This window comes from Lithobates pipiens, unplaced genomic scaffold, assembly GCF_037356315.1.
Source record: "Lithobates pipiens isolate NorthernLeopardFrog02 unplaced genomic scaffold, aLitPip1_a1.2 Scaffold_13, whole genome shotgun sequence".
NCBI classification, from domain to species: Eukaryota; Metazoa; Chordata; class Amphibia; order Anura; family Ranidae; genus Lithobates; species Lithobates pipiens.
In genome coordinates this window covers 153661528-153684915 of record NW_027507718.1, presented here as the reverse complement: position 1 = coordinate 153684915, position 23388 = coordinate 153661528, and the positions used below count along the sequence as shown (strand labels likewise).

At 44.0% G+C, this 23388-nt stretch overlaps 1 protein-coding gene across 2 annotated transcripts in view; it reads left to right on the top strand.

Annotated features, from left to right (window-relative positions):
- Positions 1-23388, top strand: part of POLR2B (RNA polymerase II subunit B) — a 726171-nt gene that overhangs the window by 118417 nt on the left and 584366 nt on the right. For both annotated transcript variants that reach the window (XM_077475735.1, XM_077475736.1), the window contains 2 exons: positions 22456-22614; positions 23200-23364. In XM_077475735.1, the coding sequence (XP_077331861.1) occupies positions 22456-22614; positions 23200-23364 (324 nt within the window). The remainder of the gene's footprint in view (positions 1-22455; positions 22615-23199; positions 23365-23388) is intronic.

The window sequence follows — 23388 nt, the reverse complement described above, 5'->3', positions numbered from 1 at the left end:
CTGAAAGATGAGAGAAAATTCAAGTTAGACTTACCTGTAACTTGTTTTTTTAGATATTTATGTATATATGCTGTGGTTAACCATATTCTGATTATGTGTTCTAGCTTGGGCCCGGAGGTACTCTACTACAACTGAGGAGCTGTGGGGAGACCTCCTTTTTTAAATATGGTGGAGTTGGTGTTTCATGTTCCCTGGTGGGAGGAGCCGGTCTCATGTGCTGTCCTGAAAGACTGCTGGAAAACAAGTTACCAGGAAGTCTAACTTTGTTTCCTCCTAGCTCTTTCTTTTTTTCTTGGATAAGATGTGCAGTAGGTCATATAAACATGGCTAATAATGGCTACTGAGATTGGGATATGGTTATGGAATATTAGAGGGATTAAGAATTCTATTAAGAACATGCTATGTTTGATGAATTGGCCCGGTGTTATCCTCTGTTTTCCTGCAGGAAACACATCTAATTAAGGATACTCTTAGCTTATTATGGAATAAAAAAAATCCTACTAAATATCACTCAGTATATTCAGCTTATGCAAGAGGATAATAAAACTAAACATTCCAAGACAATACTTAAGGAATTTTTAGATCCATTAAAACTCCCCTCCTTTTGTCGGTAAAATCGAAAGGAGAACTTGATGCCCCCCTGACCTTAGGGGAACTGGTCAGGGCAGTATCGGCCCAAACGACAAGGCGCCGGGTACTGGCGGCCTACCTTCAGAAGTATATAAACATGGGGAGGTTTTGCTTCCAGAACTACTGAAGGTTCTCCATCAAGCCTTAAAATAATTTAAGCTTCCAAACTCAAAGGATGCCTGTATCATTGTATTACCAAAAACTGGAAAAGGACCCTTTGGTTCCAGAATCTTACCGCCCGAAATCATTGAATTCAGACGCTAAGATTCTAGCCTGGGCCACAAGACTAAATGGACATATTCAGGGATTGATTTATCAAGACCAGTGTGGCTTTATCCCAACTGGGATAAAGCCAGTGTGGCTTTATCCCAACAAGATCTACAGCAACCAACTTGAGGCTATGCTTAAATATGCAATTACCTTCTGATAACCCTGGGAGCAGAGGGAATTTGTCACTCGATGCTGCAAAAGCTTTCAACAGCGCGAGTGGACATACCTGTGGAAAGTGATGGGTGCGTTCGGCCTCGGAAAGATTTATACGCTTGGTTAAAATGATGTATTCTGCCCCAAGGGCCTGTATGTAAATAAATGGTATGGTATCTGATTTTTTTTCCACTATACAGAGGCACTAGGGATGTCTGCTGTCTCCCCTGCTATTTGCAATGGCCATCGAACCCCTGGCTGAAGCCTTCCGACAATCAGAATCTGTGTATTTATTAGAGGAATGAGAAATTCAAAAATATCTGTATATGAAGACACCACTCTGCTCTTGGGGATACGGATAAATCTTTAAGATCTTTATTGGCACTTATACAAAACTTCGGCCTGCTTTCTGGATGTCATTAACTGGGATAGATCTGTTTTGCTCCCTTTTTAAGATGACCCTAGTTTGTCCATGTTGAGAGGCTCCTCAGGTTAAAACTGTTTCATCATTTAAATACTTGGGAATGATACATTTCAGGTAGAAAATTATTTGCTTTATCCCCTAGCCTTACTAAATTCCAACTTAAGAGCATGGCATGGACTAAGCTGCCATTATCGGTGGGTCAAGCAAACCTTTTTAAAAATGTTCTGTGCCCCTCAATTTTTCACAACTTACCGATGATACCTCTCAAATGGTTAAAAAAAATTGAATCCGTTTGAAGGCTATTATGGAAAGGGAAAAAAATCCCAGGATTAGGTCATCTATTCTCCAGAGAGAAAGGGATGGGGGTGGGTTGGCGATACCTCAGCCCTGACATTATTTCATAGCCGCCCAGCTTCAGCGTTTTGCTGGCTGGAATTGTGAACTGAGAGGACCCTATACAGGCCCTACTGCTAACAGCTCACGCTATAACCACCTGGCCCAGTTGGAATCTGGGGCCTGTGTTTATACCTGTAAGAGCCCAACAGTGTCGCTCATGAATAGATTTTGGGAGGAAATGAGTATAACGAAATATGAAGGTGCCTCTGAGTATTTACCACTTTGAGGGAATATGCAACATAAAGAACTAGGTAAACTGGTGGGATTCGAAAGCTGGTGCTCTAAAGGCCTCCAATATATAACACAGCTGTAGTCACATAATAATCTATGCTCCTTTCAGGACTTGCAAGAATCTTTTCATTTACCCCATCATAGTTTTTTTTTTTTTTTTTTTTGCAACTACGACATGCGGCCCAATCTTTTTAAAGGGGGAAAAAGTGCTAAAACCAATGCCACTTATAACTTTATTAGCTTTATTTGCCACGGAGGATTCAAAAAAGACTTGACATTTCTATATGGAAAACTTACGAGATTGTCGAGATGAGGGTGTTAGCCCAGGCAGAAAAGGGTGGGAGCTAGTTATAGGGGCTATTGCAGATGATACTTGGCAATTAATATTAGGATACCCCTAGTTTCATTATCGCCAGCACAATGTCTGACCCAATTTATAATATACAGGGTGTATAGAACACCAGTCAAACTATTTAAGTGGGGTAGACGTAATTCCCCAGACTGTCCACGGTGCCAAAAATCACCTGCTGATTTAATGCATATGTTGTGGAATTCTCCTAAAATGGCTAAATATTGGCGAGAGGTGGTGAATACAATTCGTGAAATCTTTCATACAGATATCCATAAGAACACTACAATTTGCTTGTTGGGCTACCTTGATGAAGAACTTATGCCCCAAGATAATCAATAAAAAATTTTTTTTTTTTTTTAAAATCTATATAGTTTTTATATCATGTTATTTCTGACACATATTCACTTATCCCAATTTTACTAACAAGTCACCCCCTCCCCTCCCCCCACCCCGCCTACCTCACCCCCCCCCCCCCCACTTGCTCTGTAGACCACCTCCGAACAGTTACCATTCTCTACCAAATTCGCACCGGTGTGGGATTCATACCCTTAACCCTTCTGTACTACCTCACCTTTTTTTAAATTCTTGCCAACACTTCCATTTCTTGATAATGTTTATTGCTCTTCTCCTCCAGACTACAACATAAGCATTCCATCTTAAAGGACTCTTCTATAGCGTCAACCCACTCCCAAATTGGGGGCGCCTCTGTCTCCTGCCATTTTTTTGGAATGAATTTTTTCCCAGCATTTAATGAGGGATTATGGTTTCCTTAGACTGTTTCACCCCACCCTTTATGCCGTGAAATAGTACTACCCAGGGATCATCAGCCACCGAGGTTTTGGTTATATCTTTAATGACGTAAAATCTTGTTCCAATATCTTGATCTTCGGGCATTCCCACCATAGGTGGGCCATAGTACCCGCCTCGTTACACCCACGCCAACACTCCCCTGATCTATCTGGTTGGAATTTACAGTTCTTGTCTGGGGTGTAATACCATCTGGTCAGACATTTATAACTCAACCTTTTTAGAATCTACGGCCGATCCATGAACTAATTAAAATTTTTTATCGATCGTTAAATTATCTTTTTGTATGGCCAACTCCCTTTCCCATCTTTTGATGATTGGGGGGACTCCCCGCTCTTCCCCCAGATAGCAACAACTTATACCACCTTGACACAATCCCCTTGGGATTAACTGTTGTGCATAACTGTTCCAAGGGGGTTAGTTCTCCAGCCGATCGAAACGGCTGCAGTCATTTTTTTCACGAAGTGGGAGAGCTGAGAGTACCTCCACCCATCAATCACCATCATACCCGTTTTTTGCTTTATTTTGTGGATTGGTGCTAAAATTCAGTTTTAATAATTACATCTTTTAACTGTGCTTCTTCCTTCACCCATTTGCCCCCTATCTCTCCACAACCTAATGGAAAGTATTCATTTTCCTTTAGTGCTTTAAGAGGTGAATTGTATTTCCCATTTAATTGCCTGTAGACCATAACCCATATTCTAAATGTGTTACGTGTTATATTCCCTTCTAGGACCACTGTCCTCTTATGGGGAGGGGGGTTCCAAATTTGCTTTCATAATTGTGCCTTACAACTAACGTGTTCAAGATTCACCCACCTTTTTTCATTATTATCCCTCTTAGTTAATTCAGTCGTTCTAGACAGGATGTAAATCTGAACATCTGGGAGCCCCCCCCCTTTTTTTTTCTTGGTTGTCGCATGCTGGCCAGGGCTAGTCTAGGTTTTTGTTCTTCCATACAAATTTCTTAATTACCGATTTTTAATTTTGTGAAATAAACTTGTGGTAATATCGGTAACATGTAAAGAATTTTCGGAAATATTGTCATCTTTACTGTATTTATACGTCCTAACCACGATAATGGTCTATTCCCACATCTTTTGCATTCCGCCTGAATTTCGTTCAGTAACAGTATGTAATTTATTCTATACAATTTCTTCTCTGAATTGCCCAACTTAATACCTAGGTACTTGAGTTCCTTCCACCAAGGGAATCTCCATTCCCTCTGAAAAATTCGGTCCTCGGCTTTGTTGATATTGATGTTTAATATCTCCGATTTGAGCCGATTTAATTTTAAAATTTGAGAGGTCCCGTATTGTTCTAACGTCTTTAATAAATTTGGCATAGTTTTCTTTAAGTTACTAAGGTAAAATGTCTGCAAATGCAGCGAGTTTGTGTTCCTCCCTCCCTACTGTTACACCTTTTTTGTGTTTTCCCGGATGGACGCAAGGAGGGGTTCCAGCAAAAACACGAATAGGAGGGGGACAAAGGACACCCCTGCCTTGTTCCCCTTTTCATTTAAAAATGGAACGACTCCAGCCCGTTCACTTTTATCCACGCCACTGGTTGATGGTACAAGATTTTCATCTTCTGGATCATTTTCGGGCCTACCCCCATACTTTCAATCGTGTGAAACATAAACCCCCAATCTACTCTATCGAAGGCCTTCTGGGCGTCCGTTGACTAGCAAACTGGGGGTCTTCCTCCCTTGCATCTGCTGGAGAAGAAGAGTTCTCAGCCCGTTATCTCTTCCTTCCCTGCCTGGTACAAACCCCACCTGGTCTGGATGGACTAGTGTAGTCAATAGGCCCCTCAACCGCCCTGCCAGGACCTTTGCATATAATTTTGTATCCGTATTAAGCAAGGAGATCGGACTAAAACTAGTACATTGTGTTGGATCTTTCCCCTCTTTCTGGATTAGGGTAATTGTGGCCAGTAGGGCTTCGCTGCTCATTTTGTACTCCTCTCCCAACCCATTCATATATCGACACATTTTTGGGGTTAGCATTTCTTTAAACTTTTTGTAATAGAACATTGTAAACCCATCTGATCCGGGGGATTTTCCCGGAGCTGACTCTAAGGCTGCTTTCACACTGCAGCGGGAGTGGCGTCGGCGGTAAAGTGCCGGTATTTTTTTAGCGGCGCATTACCGTCGTTTTAGCGGCGGTCTGCAGGCGTTAGCGGGGTGGTTTTAACCCCTGCTAGCGGCCGAAAAAGGGTTAAACCCGCCCGCAAAGCGCCGCTGCAGCGGCGCTTTGCCGGCGGTGTCCCATCGATTTCAATGGGTAGGAGCGGTGAATACACCGCTCCTTCACCACTCCAAAGATGCGGCTAGCAGGACTTTTTTCACCGTCCTGCCAGCGCATCGCTCCAGTGTGAAAGCCCTCCGGCTTTCACACTGGAGTGAAAGGGGCCGTTTTTTTTCAGGCGCTACACAGGCGCTATTTTTAGCGCTGTAACGCCTGAATACCGCCCCAGTGTAAAAGCAGCCTAAGAGTGCCCCATTAATTTCCTCTTCCGTTATTGGGCTCTCTAGGTTCTCCCTATCTTGAACACTTATTTTAGGTGGTCTTGCTTTTTTTTTTTTTTTTTTTTTTTTTTAAAAAGGTGAGGATGTTCTTTTCTCTAGCCTTATCCTGTATCCCCTGATGTCTGAGTATATCCCCTCGTAGTATTTTCTAACATTTTCAGCTATTTCTTTTGTTGTATATACCATGGTGCTGTTTTTATTTGACATTTTTCCAATAAAGTTTAGTGTGCGTGTGTGTGTTTGTGTTTTTTGTTTTTTTAAGTAGCATCTTAGCTAGAGATTTACTTGGTTTATCACCCCATAGGTATCGTTCTCGAGCCAGGCCGTTAAAAGCCTGCTTAGTTTCTTGTGCCAGCAGGCCCTCCAGTTCCCTTTTTTATTCACTCATTTTTTTTTTTTTTTTTACAGCACTTCCCCTTGATTCTGACCTTTTTATGCTCTTGTTCCAATTTGTACATCTCATCCATTAGAGCTTTAATACTCTCAACCCTCATTTTTTTTTTTTTTTCTTTTTGACCCTAATGCTATCAGGATTCCCCTAATGTATGCTTTATGTGCATCCCATAGTATGTGTCCTGCTATTCCCGTGGTTTCATTTATTGCAAAGTACTGTTCAATTTCTCTACCTATCTTGGCACTGCCCTCTTCGTCTTGTATCAAGTCTTCGTTGATCCGCCACGACGAGGGCCTTTTCCCATTCCCCAGGATATTCATTCACATTTTAACTGGGGTGTGATCTGAGAGGGTAATTGCTTCTATACCTGCTTCTACCGCATAATCTAAAATTCCATGGTCTATGAATATATATAGTTGATGCAGGAGTAAGTACCATGGACCGGAGAGTAGAACAAGTAGTCCCGGGCTTTCGGGTTCATAACTCTCCATCCACCAATTGGCTAGCATATCATTTTTGCCCAATCTTTTTTAGCTGTTCATTTCTCGTCCTCTGCTCCGGACGTACTGTCCACTCCGGGGTCCAAACAGAAATTTCTATCACCCTGCATAAACACACATACATTTTTAAACTCCATTCATTTCCTTAATATCTCCTTTAAATAACCAATGGAATTATTATTGGGGGCATAGATATTGGCTAGTGTACAATCCATCTCATCAAGTTTGCCTTTTAGAAACGGATATCTCCCTTCTGCGTTGCTCATTCTATCTAGTAGTTGAAACCTTGTTTTTTTTTTTTTAAAAACCTATTGCTACTCTACTTCTTGTGGATATTGTCTTACTATAGAACCTGGTAGGGAAATTCTTGGAGTATAATCTAATGTTTGATGCCAGGGAGATGTGTGTTTCTTGCAGAGCCACTACGTCTGCGTTGTATCTTTTTAACTCGGCTAGAATCTGATGCCTCTTGGTTGGCGTATTTAATCCTTTCACATTGTATGTCATAAAATTTGTTCCTGTCATTTTACTTTTTTGCATCGTCTTAGGCTGACACCTTTTCCTCCCACAACCAGGTGCTTTACTGTATTACTCGGGTAGTCTACGATTAACCCCTTTCTCCCTTTCCCCTCCCGCCACCCCATTTCCATCCCCCAACTCACCCCAACCCCTCCAACCGAACCCTGTGGCCCAGTCTCGGTCCTTGATTGACTGATGGTCGTATAATGCCATACCATCTCACAATCAACTTGTTTTGGGGCAGTGGGCTACTATACCAGATCAGGTATACGCAGATCCAATTTGTTACAAAAGTCCGTCAGATCTTCCGGGAATCTCAGCCTCGCCGTTTTCGCGTCTTTCACCCCTAATAGTCATGCCGGGAACCCCAGTTGTATTTAACATTCTGCACCCTCATCTCCTCCAACAGCGGTTTCAAAAGCCGCCTCCTTACTTGCGTCTCTGATGATAAATCTGAAAAAAATTGCAAGTCCGCTCCATTGTATTGTAAGGGGGATCTCCCCCTTAGTTTAGTACTCCTTGTCCCATGGTCTTTCTGTATCTAGATGTCTTAATTTCCCTATTCTGTGTATCCTATCCATATTTTGGGAGATTCGCAGTCTCTTCTCCCCAACAGGGAGCGAAAATGATTTCAAAAATTTTCCTCAGGTCTTCCCCTTTTTACCTCTGGAACCGACCGGATCCTTCGATTTTTGTTTTTTTTGTTTTTTTTTTCCCCTTCTGCTCCGATTCTCCTGGTCTTCCATCTTATACATAATTTCCCTCTGAATTCATTGTGTTGCTTTTACTTGCTCTTTTACTTTGCCTAATTCCTGGGCCTGTTGGTCTATACAGTTCTCGGTGGCCTCTACTCTCGCTAGTAGGCCTCCCAGGTCCTTCCGTAACCCCTTTGTCTGCTTTAATCGCATTTTCAAGTCTCGGCAACATCTCCAGCATTTCTCCTTTTTGTAGGGGGGTAGTCTTCTTTCCTCGACTCGTCAACTTTACTGCTTTCCATTTCATTATCTGTTTATATCCTCTCTAGTATGGTGGGCCCTTCCCTCTTTGTGTTTTTCCAAGCCTTTTTTCTTTTCCAGCATACACTGCTGTTTCTTCCCTGCTCCAGGATTTTTAGGGCTTACTCCTGGAGTCATATGTTGAATCGTGCTGTCCGTTCCTTTCTCCTTTGGGGTCTTCGTTGCCCTGCCTTTGGTGGATTTATTTGCCGATTTATTCATGGTGTCCTTCTCGAATCATTTTTTTAATCTCCCCAGTTTTGACTAGTCCTTATGCTCCTCCCCTTGTACATACAGGTGAAGTAATACCAGTACGGCATAACCTTATAGGCAAATTACTGAATATTACACATAACCACTTTAAGAAGTTACATCCTTCTACAGTTCCTGTGCCTGTATATAAAATAGTTCCAGTACAGGTAACATTGTAGGCTCTTTAAGTATAATAAACACAACGCTTTGGATTGTTGCATCCTTATCTGACTGTAATCCTTCTCATAGAAATATCTTCCGGCTCTAGGTTGCACCCTTTACCCAGGCTGGTCGCTAGAGACCACTTTGTGGATTCAGCTTTCAAACCAGAAAATTCCTGTGCATGTATATAAAATGATACCAGTACAGCATGACCTTTTTATAGGCATTTCTCCAAGTCTTACAAGCACAACACTTTAAGATGTTACAACGTCCAGTTCCTACACATGTATATGAAATAGTTCCAGTGCAGCATAACCTTATTGGCTTTTCTCTAAAACAGCCAGCCTCGCTCTTTAGACAGTTGCCTCACTAACTAACTGGCTTGGTTCCTCCCACGTATGTATATACCTTGCTGCTGTGAGTTACATCCTTTTACCCAGGGGAGTCACTCCAAAACGCTTTTATACAGGAGGGTACCCACTGAATTATGTATAATACAAACCAGCACAATGTGATCTTATAGGCGTTTCTCTGAATAATTACAATCAAGGCGCTTCCAAAAGTTACATCCTTATGCAGTTCCTGTGCATGTATATAAGATATTTCCAGTATTGCATAACCCCATAAGCTAATGTGAGTATTGCGAGTGACGTGCTTACAAATGTTGTATCATTATCTGGCTGGATCCTTCTCCAACGGATACCAGATTATCTCCTTCTCCACCTGATGTCAATCTGGGGAATAATTTGTAGATTAACTTTCAAACAGGCAGATTCCTTTTGCATATATAGGAGATTATGGTGCCACGTGATCTTCTTCACATTTCCCTTAGTGCAGTAAACACTTAAGAATAGTATAACTTAATCTGATTCCAGTGCATGTGTATGTGATAATTCCAGTGCTGCACATCCCTATAGGCTTTTCTTTAAATACTACCTGAAAAGCACTTTATAATATTGCCTCGTTTTTCTGGCAGGAGTCTTTCCTGTTAGGGGTACCTTCCTGCCCTGGATTACTACCTTTTCCGGGGATATCGGTCCGGAACAGATTGCATAGACTCAGCTTTTGTACAGGGGGTTCAGATTATGAATGTACAGTATGACCTTATTAGGTATTCTAAATTTTACTGACAGGGCACAGTGAAAACCAAATGTTCCCATCCTTTTGCTGATCTCCTGGATTTCTCCAAACTCGTACAGCCAGTAGGATGTTCAGTGCCGCCTGTTAACATCAGCAGGAGGAAGGAGCATGGGCAGAGAGGGGCTGTCGGCCAACCTCTATTTCCTTCCTGTCAGCTCAGTTCATTGCCTGCTTGTGGGCGATGGATATACAGGACCACACAGGTCCGCGTGTCAGAGCTGCCGCGGGAGGGCTCCCACGTCTGCTTGGGTCGGTGCCTCTCACCTTACCTAACCGGGCAACGTCCTACATCCCTCGCTCTCGCACGCCGCGGTAAGCGGTGGCTAGCCCCCTCCCCTCAGGCGGATGCTACGTCCTCACATTCCGCTCTCTGCCCATCCCTGCTGCCATCGTGTATAGAATTTTTTTAATGCTGCAAAACATTATGGTGCCCCAAGATATTCTGATAACAATTAGCAGACTATTGTTTATGGCACAAAAGCGAATTGCCCAAAGGTGGATATCTCTGAGTGCACCTTCTTTTGAGGAATGGCGCTTTCAGGTAAACGACAATATTCTGAAAGAACAGATCTATTGTAACAGAGGCACATCCAGTTACCTGTACAAACTGGAAACCATGGCTTTTTGTTCCATGGTTAGCACCATCCTCACTGGCCTTATAATTTATGTACAAAGTGTATAAGTGATAAGTACTGTCAATGTTTATACTGAAATATTAAAAATGTATTGTAATTATGAAAACGTGCAAATCTTTGATTTGGGAGACTTACAATTTTCTTCCAATACCAACAAGAAATTCAAGTTGGTTTATCTGTGCTATTTTGAAGACAAGTGATACAAATGATATTGCTTAAAAATATATATTAACTAAAAAATACAGTGCAAATATGAGGTATATTTCGTGATTAAAACCAGAAAATGTATGCTTTTACATATAGAGGTAAATGATGACAAAGAGAATATTATTCACATTTCTATTATTCAAGTTCTTATAACAAAATACCACATTCAAATTCTTTAATGATACTTGTATTTCTCTTCTATTCACCGACCGACACAGCTCCTCTCTGTAACAAAATGGGTTGTCAGCCCTATCACTGGAGATTACTAGGCAAAGTTGTAATACAACACTTCAGGAATTTTAGTTCCACCCAGGGAGCAGTACCTAGGCTACAACCCCCACAGCCTGCCCTAGCAGACTCTGTTTTATTTTGCCTAGTGAAGGAGATGCACCTAGGAACCCTGCAGTCTGTGTTTTTTGATGCAGAAGCTTGGCTCTTTGTGCAAGATGAATGATCCTGTGATCTTCTATCAACAGCTGGCTGGGTGACAGGCTGGTTCACTTATCCTTGTAGTCTCCCCTGTCCGGCCATCTAGTGTGTGCAGGTCACAGCTCGGCAGGCCACGACATACCTCAGCTTTATGCTCCCGGGCATACATATGACCGGGCTACTGATGTCTGTCATAGTATGCCGGGCCAGTAGTCTTCCCTGTACTGATCAGGAGTTGACTATCATGGAATGTCCCCCAGCTCTTCAGGACTGGTAAGTAAAGCTCTCCCTGTCTCGGCAGGGTGGAGCAGCTGGGCATTCCCTGGGAGGTCGATTCGGGGGGCCCCCCTCACCCCCCCTCTCTTCTCTCCCCTGTCCCTAATACCCCTCCTCCGAGAGGGGGGGGGCGCTGTGATGCTGAGCGGTGTGTGCGTGTGCCCTGGGCTCTCACCGGGGGGTTTAGCTGTACTGGGGGTGCCTGGGTCCTGCAGCCTGTGTGGCCTGCCCCTGTGTTGGTGCGGCGCTGTGCATCTTTACGCCTGCATGCTACGGTCTCTTTTCTCTATGGTGGAGGCTGGGCCATCTGTGATTTATGCATATCTTGATCATATCTGTTCAGTTCATCTTATTTTGGCCAAACTACTGGGTGGCATAGGGATATTTGTATATTTAGTACTAGTTTGGACAGTAATCTGAGAGTTGGTTCTATGGAATCCTTTTGATCTCGCCTGTTGAGTATACGGGGTATAGGCTCTTTTGTATATGGGGCGATCCTCTTAGACACCTCTAGACATCTCTTGGTAGCCACTTACTGTATGTTTCGTCATAATCATTTTTCATTTTGCATAGGAAGGGTGGACCAAAAGGGAAGTAGTCATGGCCAAATACCAGTCTGGGACAAAGCCACACAAACTGACAGGCATTTGTATGTAATGGTCCCACTACATCTCTCTTTGAATTAATATCTCAGGTGGGTTACATTTTGATCACATTTTTTCCTCCCTCCTACTCGCATTCATGCTAGCACATGTAATTTTTAGTAAATTTGTGTAAGATTGTGTTTTTCTATGTTGTAGAATTATCAACTTGCCATCCAACTTTTTGTTCTTCACCCGAGGAAAGTTTTCAGCAACTAGAAACTCGTCGGGTGTGGGGTCATCAGCTTAGAGTATGATTAATTTTTTTAATGTTTTTTTTTTTATGTAATCATGTGTTTATAACATTTTGCTATACCACTGGGACACTTTGTCCAGTAGTCCCTCTGGTTTTAATGTATTTGTGTATCCTTTGTTTTGTATTTGTTAATGAAATCTCTGTTTTTGATTTGTGTGTGGTGTTGGTCATTTTATAATCCCATTTATATAGGGGGATTTTTTTAGTACGTGGGAAAAAGGTGCTAAAAAGCAGCCTCCCCCCCCCCCCCCCCATCCTCTGGGGAGAGCTCGGACGCAGACTTTGGTCCTGCTGAGGCCGGTGATCCCTGCTCTGTCCTGTCAGATGACACTGACCAGGACCATTCGGACAGTGAGGATGACAAAGCGCTAGTTGGAGCACTTATCACAGCTGTGCGTGATACTCTGGAGATTCAGGAGCCAGCAGATCCCTCTGCTGATGTACTAGTCCCTTTTGGGTCCCGCAAGCCAGCATGTTCACCTAAGGTGTTCCCGTATCTGACTTATTTTGACAAGTTAATTTACAAGGAATGGGGTTGCCCGCAACTGACCTTTTCGGTCCCCAAATACATGGCGGTGCGTTACCCCTTTGAGGTAAGCCTTCTCAAGAAATGGTCGGCTCCTCCAGTCGTGGACCCACCAGTATCCAGGTTGAGGGGACTCCTGCATTCAAGGATCCCACGGACAGGAAGGCCGAGGCGGTGGCTCGTTCCTTGTTTACGGTTCTGGGGTCAACCGTGCGACCGGTACTGGCATCTGCACTGGTGTCGCAGACACTGAGTGGGCAAAACTTTTGCACCGCAAATTGGGAGAGCAGCAGGCCTCCCCCGTCTGCGTGGAACTAGCAGACCAACTAGTGCAAGGCCTTAAGTACGTCTGTGACGCGGCCCTGGATACTCTCCCTCTGTTATCCAGGGTTTCAGTATCAGCTGTGGTGCTGAGGCGCCTGATTTGGCTTAAATGCTGGTCTGCTGACCAGGCATCCAAGAAATCCCTGACGGGTCTTCCTTTTCTTGGCGACTGGCTCTTTGGAGCCTCGTTAGATGACATTATTAAAAATGCCACTGGTGGTAAGAATACTCTACTTCCACAGGCCAGGAAGGCTAAGGAGCCACACCGCAGGCAAGGGCCCTCTTTTTCCGCTCACAATCGGCTTTTTTTGTTCGCCGGTGCTTCGACAAAACATCCCCAGCCTGACAGGACGCCCACGGACGGTCAAAAACATCCCTAGAACCGCAAGCCTGCAAATAAAAGTGCTACCGCATGAAGGTTTTCCCCCACCCATGTCTCGGGTGGGGGGGTCGCCTTCGGGTGTTTGCGGCCCAATGGTCCTCCCGGTTATCCGACCAATGGGTCTGCGATCTGATTTCCACAGGCTACAAGATGGAGTTCCTCTCGGCCGCCAAACAGATTCTTCCTCTCCAGCATACCCATATCCCTGGTTTGCCGGGAGGCCCTGTTGGGGGTGGTAACGGACTTGCTGAATTGAGGGTTGATTGTACCAGTTCCGGAACGCTTCCAGGGATTCTACTCAAATCTGTTTGTGGTTCACAAGAAGGAAGGGGTACGTCCAATCTTGGACTTGAAAGCCCTCAATCACTTTGTAAAAGTGCAGAGGTTCAGAATGGAATCAGTTCGCTCAGTAGTCGCTGCACTCCCTGGTGTCCTTGGACATCCAGGATGCGTACCTGCACATACCTATATGCCTTCGGCATCAAAAGCTTCTGCGTTTTGCAGTCGGGGAAGCCCATTACCAATTTGTGGCTCTTCCTTTTTGGTCTGGCACCCCCCCTGAGTCTTTACCAAGGTACTAGCTCCAGTATTGATTGCGACCGTGGGCTACCTGGACTATCTCCTCCTGAGAGCATCTTCCGCCTCAGAATTGGAGGATATGGAGATCATGCAAATCCTGCAAGAATTTGGGTGGCTGTTGAACCTAAAGTCAGTGATTGTGCCGACCCAGCGTTTGGAGTACCTCGGTTTACTGTTGGACTCCAGGGAAGTGAGAGCGTTTTTCTCCTGTCAAATTGCTGACTGTGGTCTGCGGTGAAACTGCTGATGAACCTAAAGTGGTCATTGCTCCAGTTTTGTATGCAAGTCCTGGGACTCATGGTAGCCCCCTTCGAGGCAGTACCTTATGCCCAGTTCCACACCAGAGTACTGCAGAAGGGGATCTTGTTAAAATGGGACAAGTCTCAGTTGTCCCTAGATCGACAGATCCAGGTGAGCCCCCCAGTCAGGGACTCTCTGATCTGGTAGTTGAGGTCCCCGGCGATTCAGTCCGGAAAATCGTTCCCTCCTCTGAAATGGATGGTGATCACTACGGAGGCCAGTCTATCTGGCTGGGGTGGAGTGATGGGGGTTCAGTCGATTCAGGGCCTCTGGTCGATGGAGGAATCCTAGTTGCCGATCAATCTGCTTGAATTGAGAACAAGAAGCACAGCCGCTGCTCGTGAGGTCACTCACATACTTCGGTGGGCAGAGCGACACATAGCGGCCATGTCGGCCATTTACATCCCAGGAGTGGAAAACTGGCAGGCGGACTATCTGAGTCGACAGATGCTGGACCCAGGAGACTGGGCATTGCATCCGGAGACATTCAGGCTGCTGTGCCTGAAGTGGGGAGCACCAGATATGTATCTACTGGCCTCCCATCTCAATCGGAAGGTGCCAAGATTAGTGTCCAGGACGAGATCCGTGGGCAGACGCGTCGGACCCGCTGGTGGCTCCGTGGGATGAGTACCAGCTGATCTACACCTTTCCTCCCCTGAAATTGTTGCCACGTCTGCTTTGCAGAGTGGAAGCCGAGGGGATCCCAGCAATACTGGTAGCCCCAGATTAGCCTCAGCGCCCCTAGTACGCAGATATAGTGCGTCTAGTGGCAGACTCTCCCTGGCGACTGCTTTGGCGGAAGGACCTCCTATCCTCAATTTCCAATTTTTCATCCTGCTTTACAATCGCTGGCTTTAATAACATGGCTATTGAGAGCCAGGTGTTGAGGACTGTGATTCCAACTATTGAGGGCACAAATCGTCTTCTAGGGAGATATACCATTGTACCTGGAAGGCTTACATCTCCATGTGTGAGGTTGGCATCAGTGTTCCTTTTCCATAGCGAGGATCCTGCTGTTTCTCCAGCGAGGAGTAGACCAGAGATTGGCATTGAGCACCATCAAGGGGCAGATCTCAGCCCTGGCTATCGTTTTTTTTTTTTTTTCTCCAATGACCCCTGGCATCGCAGTCCTTAGTGGGTACCTTCGTTCAGGGGGTACGACATGTAGTCCCTCGGGGGCGCCCACCGTTACCCCCATTCGATTTAAACCTGGTGTTGGCGCTTCAAAAACCGCTGTTGGAAAATATCAGGGAGATTCTCCTGGTGACGCTTTCCCAGAAAGTGTTTTTTCTAGTGGCCATTACATCGGCCAGGAGGGTTTCGGAATTGGCGGCCTTGTCTTGCAAGTTGCCCTATCTGGTCATCCATAGGGATAAGGTGGTGTTGCGTCCGCAACCATCTTTTCTACCGAAGGTGGTCTCTGCTTTTCATATCAATGAGGACATTGTGTTACCATCGTTGTGTCCTAAGCCAAAGCACCCCAAAAAAGGTGGGCCTTCACACTCTGGGCGTGGTTAGGGCCCTGAAGGTGTATTTGGCTGCCACGGCTCCCTTTTGGAAGTCAGACTCACTGTTGGTTTCGGTGGCTGGTCCAAAGAAGGGTATGGCAGTCTCGTCGGCCACCATTTCCAGGTGGATCAGACAGATTGTAGTACAAGCCTGTCTTGAAGGGGCAGGTGCCCCCCTTTCCGGTCATGGCCCACTCTACAAGGGCAATTGGAAGGTCTTGGGCCTTCCGACACCAGCTGATGCCTGTTTTGGCCGCAAAGTTTTGCAGGCGGCCGCGTAGTTGCAATTAAGTAGGCAAGCTTTGTTTTTCCTGTTTTTTTGATAAAACGTAGTACTGTTGTGTTAATGCATGGTTGCATTACTTCCGCAATGGTTGCGGTCTTGGGGATCACTCCTGTTGAGGATACCTGGTTATATGGTGTTTTTCCACACTTTTTTTTTTTTTTTTTTTGTGGGTTTAGTTTCACTAGTTCCCACTTTCCATGGTGGGTGAAGTTTTTTTTTTTTTTTTTTTTTTTTTTTTTTTTTTATGCTGCTTTCCCACCCCTCGTTTGGCACTGCTTGCGGATGTCCCATTTTGTTAGAGGAGCTGTGTCGGTGAATATAAGAGAAAATAGGATTTTTTTTGTACCTTTTTCTCTGTAATTCACCAACCGACACAGCACCCGCCTCTCCTTTCTTTCTCTTTACGTTATACTGCTAGGGCAGGCTGTGGGAGTTGTAGCCAAGGGACCTCCCCCCTGGGCGGAACTGAAAGTTCTGAAGTGTTGTATTACAACTTTGTCTAGCAATCTCCAGTGGTAGAGATGACAACCCATTTTGTTAGAGAGGAGCTGTCGGTCGGTGAATTAGAGAAAAGGATTTTACTGTGAGTAAAAATCCTATTTAAGACTTGGTAATTCTTTGAGCCGTAGCTTCCGTGGTCTCACGGACTTGTGTAAATCTGTTATCTTAAACACGGTGTTATCACTTCTCAACCAGCAGACCTTAACTTAAACTCTTAAAATGTTGTACACAGCGTGATAATTTGATCAAAGCTTCTGTTAAATGTAGAGTGAATTTATTTTACATCTTGATAAAACCATTTTGCAAATGTTGGCTTTTAGCTTTTTAAAGACAAATAAAACGGTCTTTAAATTATTAAATTTTTTTTCATACTGCAGTTAAAAATACAACTCCAATTTGCTTTGCCATATATTTAAATGGTCTTAAGCTGCATTCACACCTGAGCGTTTTTGTAGCTTGAAGCTACAAAACGCTAGAGGGGAAAAAATCCATTATTCTCAATGGAGATGGTTCACATCTCCACTCCATGTCTGCTGAAGCTTAACCACCTTCAGACCGGACCATTTTGCTGGTAAATGACCAGAGGTCTTTTTACAATTTGGCACTGCGCTGCTTTAACTGGTAATTGTGCGGTCATGCAATGTTGTACCCAAACAAAATTTGCATCCTTTTCTTCCCACAAATAGAGCTTTCTTTTGATGGTATTTGATTGCCTCTGCGACTTTTATTTTTTGCGATATAAACGTAAAAAGACCGCAAATTTTGAAAAAAAATATTTTCTACTTTTTGTTATTAGAAAAATCCAAAAAAACTCAATTTTAGTCATACATTTAGGCCAAAATGTATTCAGCCACATGTCTTTGGTAAAAAAAGTCAATAATTGTATATTTATTGGTTTGCGCAAAAGTTGTCACATCTACAAACTAAGGTACGTTTTCTGGAATTTACGCAGCTTTTAGTTTACGACTGCCTATCATTTCTTGAGGTGCTAAAATGGCAGGGCAGTACAAAACCCCCCCCCAAATGACCCCATTTTGAAAAGTAGACACCCTAAGGAAATTGATAAGTGGCATGTTGAGCCCATTGAATATTTTATTTTTTTGCCTCAAGCGATTGAATAATGACAAAAAAAATATTTTTTTATTTTTTTTATTTTTTTTTTTTACACAAAGTTGTCACTAAATGATATATTGCTCACACATGCTATGGGCATATGTGAAATGACACCCCAAAATAAATTCTGCTGCTTCTCCTGAGTACGGGGATACCACATATGTGGGACTTTTTGGGAGCCTAGCCGCGTACGGGGCCCCGAAAGCCAAGAACCGCCTTCAGGTTTTCTAAGGGCGTAAATATTTGACTTCACTCCTCACTACCTATTACAGTTTTGAAGGCCATAAAATGCCAAGATGGCACAAAACCCCCACAAATGACCCCATTTTAGAAAGTAGACACCCCAAGCTATTTGCTGAGAGGCATGTTGAGTCCATGGAATATTTTATATTGCCACAAGTTGCGGGAAAATTACAAACTTTTTTTTTTTTTTTTTTCACAAAGTTGTCACTAAATGATATATTGCTCACGCATGCCATGGGCATATGTGAAATGACACCCCAAAATAAATTCTGCTGCTTCTCCTGAGTACGGGGATACCACATATGTGGGACTTTTTGGGAGCCTAGCCGCGTACGGGGCCCCGAAAACCAAGCACCACCTTCAGGCTTTCTAAAGGCGTTACAGTTTTGAAGGCCATAAAATGCCAAGATGGCACAAACCCCCCCCCCCCCAAATGACCCCATTTTGGAAAGTAGACACCCCTAAATTTAGGGGTACACTAGTGAGACTAGGTAATAAATGGCGGGTGCCCTGAAACTATAAAAAAAAAATAACTAACCAACCAGCGTCACCTGTAACAGTTATATGGTGATCACTGGTGAAAGGGTTAACTAGGGGGCAATCAGGGGGCTTTATGCAGTAGTATATGGGGGTCCCTGGCGCTATAAAAAGCTGTGGCGAACCTAAATACCTACCTGCCTAACTAGCGTCACCTGTGACACTAATACAGTGATCAGAAAAACGATCGCTTATTAGGCTGGGTTCACACTGGAGCGATGCGGGAACGCCACAAATCCGCGGCGGGTTCCCGCATCACATGCCTCCCGGCGGCAGTTCACACTGCCCTGTGCGAACTGCTGGGAGTGTCAGTGAAATGTTAATGACACCCCCAGATCAGTTCGCATATCGCAGTGCGATCTGCAAACTCGGATCGCATGGTGTGAACATCCGTTCTCATAAACCGCTGCAATGTGAACCCAGCCTTAGTGACACTGGCGACGGGGGGTGGTCACGGGTTTAAACCTTTATTGGGGGGGTTAGGGGGGTACCTTAGAACTAAAGGGGGCTAACCCTAACTGCCCTAACAGTTATTACAGTCACAAATGACACCCGCCGGGTGATCAGGGGGTTAAACCTTTATTAGGTAATAAATGGCGGGTGCCCTGAAACTATAAAAAAATAACTAACCAACCAGCGTCACCTGTAACAGTTATATGGTGATCACTGGTGAAAGGGTTAACTAGGGGGCAATCAGGGGGCTTTATGCGGTAGTATATGGGGGTCCCTGGCGCTATAAAAAGCTGCGGCGAACCTAAATACCTGCCTAACTAGTGTCACCTGTGACACTAATACAGCGATCAGAAAAACTATCGCTTATTAGGCTGGGTTCACACTGGAGCGATGCGGGAACGCCATGAATCCGCGGCGGGTTCCCGCATCGCATGCCTCCCGGCGGCAGTTCACACTGCCCTATGCGAACTGCTGGGATTGTCAGTGAAATGTTAATGACACCCCCAGATCAGTTCGCATATCCGATTCTGCTGCGGGCCAAAAAAAGGGTCCAGTGCGAATTTGCGGCGGGTGCGACACTAATTCAGCCATACTATCTGTATGGCTGAACTCGAATCGCACAGAGATCGGATGTGATTTGCAGTGCGGTGCGAATCACATTCGTTCTCATAAACCGCTGCAATGTGAACCCAGCCTTAGTGACACTGGCGACGGGGGGTGATCACGGGGTTAAACCTTTATTGGGGGGGTTAGGGGGGCACATTAGAACTAAAGGGGGCTAACCCTAACTGCCCTAACAGTTATTACAGTCACAAATGACACCAATGCAAAAAAAAAAAAAAAAAAAAGCAATTGGTGTCACTGTGACTGGGGGGGCAGGGGTAATTGGGGGGTGATCGAGGGGTAAAGGGTGGGTGTGAGTGTGCCTGGCATGTTCTACTGTATGTGGGGTGTGTTGGTGCAACTCACCGAACCTCTCTCCTCGGTGCCGGAACGAAAAATACCGACACGGAGGAGAGAATACATCACTTCCTCTCCTCCTGTGTTTACATTACAGGAAGTGATGTCACCGGACATTTTCATTCGCCGGGAGCGATCGCGAGGGGGTGGCCATGAATGAATGGCCGTCCCCTCGTCCGGGATAGCTCCCGAACGAATACCGACCGCCGCAGGCACCGGGCGGGGGCCCGATAGGGCCCCCGGTGGGCAGGCAAGGACGTACATGTAAGCCCTTATGCCTGCCCGTGCCATTCTGCCGACATACATCGGCGTGCGGCGGTCGGCAAGTGGTTAAATAAGTTCCGGACCCTTTTTTTTTTGTTGCTTGAATCAGGAAGATTTGGGCGTTTTTTCTTATTACATGGGTGACTTTTTGCCCTGCACAAAATCATGGCAAAACGCTGTAAAAACCACAGCAAAATTGCGGTAAATTAGTGCGAATTTATGCCTGAAAACGCTACGCTCAGGTGTGAATGCAGCCTTAGGAATGTATATGTAAAAACAATTAAATTATGTTGAATTGATTCCTCTTGTACCAAATTGTAATGTAACTGTAATGTCTGCCCTCATGTTGTAAAGCGCTGAGCAAACTGTTGGCGCTAAATAAAACCTGTATAATAATTACCAAAAAGGTATAATAAACACGTTACCAGAACTTTAAGAAGTCTGTCATCTTGAGAAGCTTCAGATAAGAGTCCCAAGGGAGCTCCTTCCAACATCCCAACAGTTCTTCAGCTACCTTTTTTCCCATCCCGATCTGTGATCTGTAATGCCTTTTTATTTCACCCTAAAAGTGGGTGTGTATGTCATTACTTTGTAACTTGATTGTGTCAAATGACGATTGTTTAGCAACATATGTGGCCATTTTTGGTCTTACTATTTCCCCCTGTAGGGGCACTGTTGTATCAGAAATTACTTCTAATGTGATTGACACAACCTGAGCTTGGCTTGGCAAAACGCCATTAATTGTCTAATGGCTGATAGTCAAGTGTCAATATTCTCTAGCCATCTCGTCTCCGCCTTAAAATATGACTTGGGAGAGTTACCCCACATCTAGTTAATAGTTTGTACATTCCTAGAACCTGAAGTCATTATTCTAACGATAAACATAAGTTTCATGAACAAACTCTTCATAGGAACTCCTCTTTGCAACCTATTACTAATCGTATATGTAATAAACAGGTTTATATGTATGAATAACTAATACAGATATATTACCAAATTAAAAAGAAAAACATTTAAGATGCAATATGCAACAGAAATTGTGAATAAGCCTTCTGCTTTCTGTAGCTTATTCTAAAAATACGATTTAGGTTTGTGACCTGTGTAAGTCTGTACCAACTCCCCTTATCTATAAGTGTCAACGCTAAGAGATGTATAACCTGAGAGAAGGCACAACTAGACTTGCTCTTTATAAGATAGAAAATACCCTTTGCAACAATGCCTATTCATGGACCATGAACTCTGATTTAACTCCAGAGCCAAAATGGCTCCTCATATTGTATCATTATATTTAGCTCTACCCTATTTTGGTTTGTAATGATGAAAAATGTATAATAAAGAAATGAGGAGTTCAAAAAAATCGGACTGAGACTCAGCTCCCCACTGCTCTCATCGCTTAGGCTCAGATGCTGATAGGCCTCCTGGTGTTGTGACTGTTTTGCAACACATAAACTGGATAGGTGAGGGGGAACTGCTGGGCACAGGGGGCTCTGTAGAGGCACTGTTTATCACTGATGTGGCACAGATGACATGGTGGAACACTGATGTTGCACTGCTGAGCACAGTAATAGGAAAAATGCACAATTTTACACTGATCGCTCTCCACTCACGCTGTATCCGTGTGAGGAGAGAGTTGAACCCCTGGATGACCCTGCTGTGTTTTCGTTGTAATTGCTCCATCATTGGATGGAGCGATCACGTGGTAAATACCTCAATCCATGTTGTGCCGGGTACCATGAACCCGGTAAGTAGAGTCCCGTGTGCGCGTAATTTTGGGAGGACGTCAATCTACGCCCTTCCAGAGTTATTGAGCCGAACTGTAGCCGTCATTTGACTATAGTGCAGTCGGTAACTGGTTAATATGAAAATTTTAGGTAAAAATAATTGGTACCATAGCTTGTAGACGCTCTAACTTTCACGCAGACTAACTAATTTGGGTTATTTTTTTTTTTACCAAGGATATGTAGCAGTATTTTGGCCCAAGTTTGTGGAAAAATTGCTGATTTGCTATATTTTGTAATGGACGCTAAAGTGTTTATTTTATTTTTTTGCTTATCAAATACCCAGTGGTGATCAAATGCCAAACGAAGCTTCTATTTGTGTGAAAAATAATTTTGTTTGAATGACAATTGCTCAGTCATGCTACACTGTAGCCAAAGTGTGAGCGCTGAAAATTGGTCTGGGCAGGAAGGGCGTGGAAGTGCCCTGTATTGAAGTGGTTAATAACATTTAAAATGCAATATTCTTCCTATATTGACTATCTAATTTTTTTTTTTTTTTTTAGGTTTTAATCGCCCAAGAAAAAATGGCCACAAACACTGTATACGTCTTTGCCAAGAAAGATTCCAAGTATGCTTATACTGCCGAGTGCCGGTCTTGCTTGGAGAATTCTTCAAGACCAACAAGTTCTATATGGGTCAGCATGCTTGCAAGGGGAGGTCAGGTAAGCAGAAGTTTCTCACTGGTATAGGGATGTATTTTTGATGACTTTTTTAATTAAAGGGGTAGTAAAGTCTGCTTTTTATACTTGTACCTTCAGGTAAGCCTTACCTGTAGGTACAGTGAATATCTCCTAAATCTGCATTGTTTAGAAGAAATTTGCATAAGTTGGTGATGTCACCACTGCACGATTTCTAAAAGAATAGTATACTTTGTGCTGTCCATTCAGAGCTCTGTGCCTTGATTGTGACTCCCATACGTGGGAGTGATGTCGTAGTGGCTCAGGCCATTCAAACAACTGAAGCTTGCAAACCTAGAAGAAAGAGTGGGTGTAGTTGGAATGGAAGCCTTGTCAGCGGAGACGGCGTGCCACTAAAGGGATCAGTTTTTATAGGGAAGTTTGCCATAAGGTCATTGTATGCAGGGCATCAACCTGCAGGGAAGCTGGTACTATTTTTTATTTTTTTTCTCTAAGACCGGTTTTAATATGTTGGCCTTTTAAAGCTGAGTTAGATGTTCGTGCTTTCATTTGGTAAAACAAAAGATCTTGATATTTTTTGAAGCTGACAAATTGTTTTTATGTTCACAGGGAGCCAAAAAAAGTGCTATTGGTCAGCGTATTGTTGCAACATTGCCTTATATTAAACAAGAAGTGCCCATTATCATTGTGTTCAGAGCATTGGGGTTTGTATCCGACAGAGACATATTGGAACACATTATCTATGACTTTGAAGATCCTGAGATGATGGAAATGGTAATTCTTTGTTACGTTAATTTT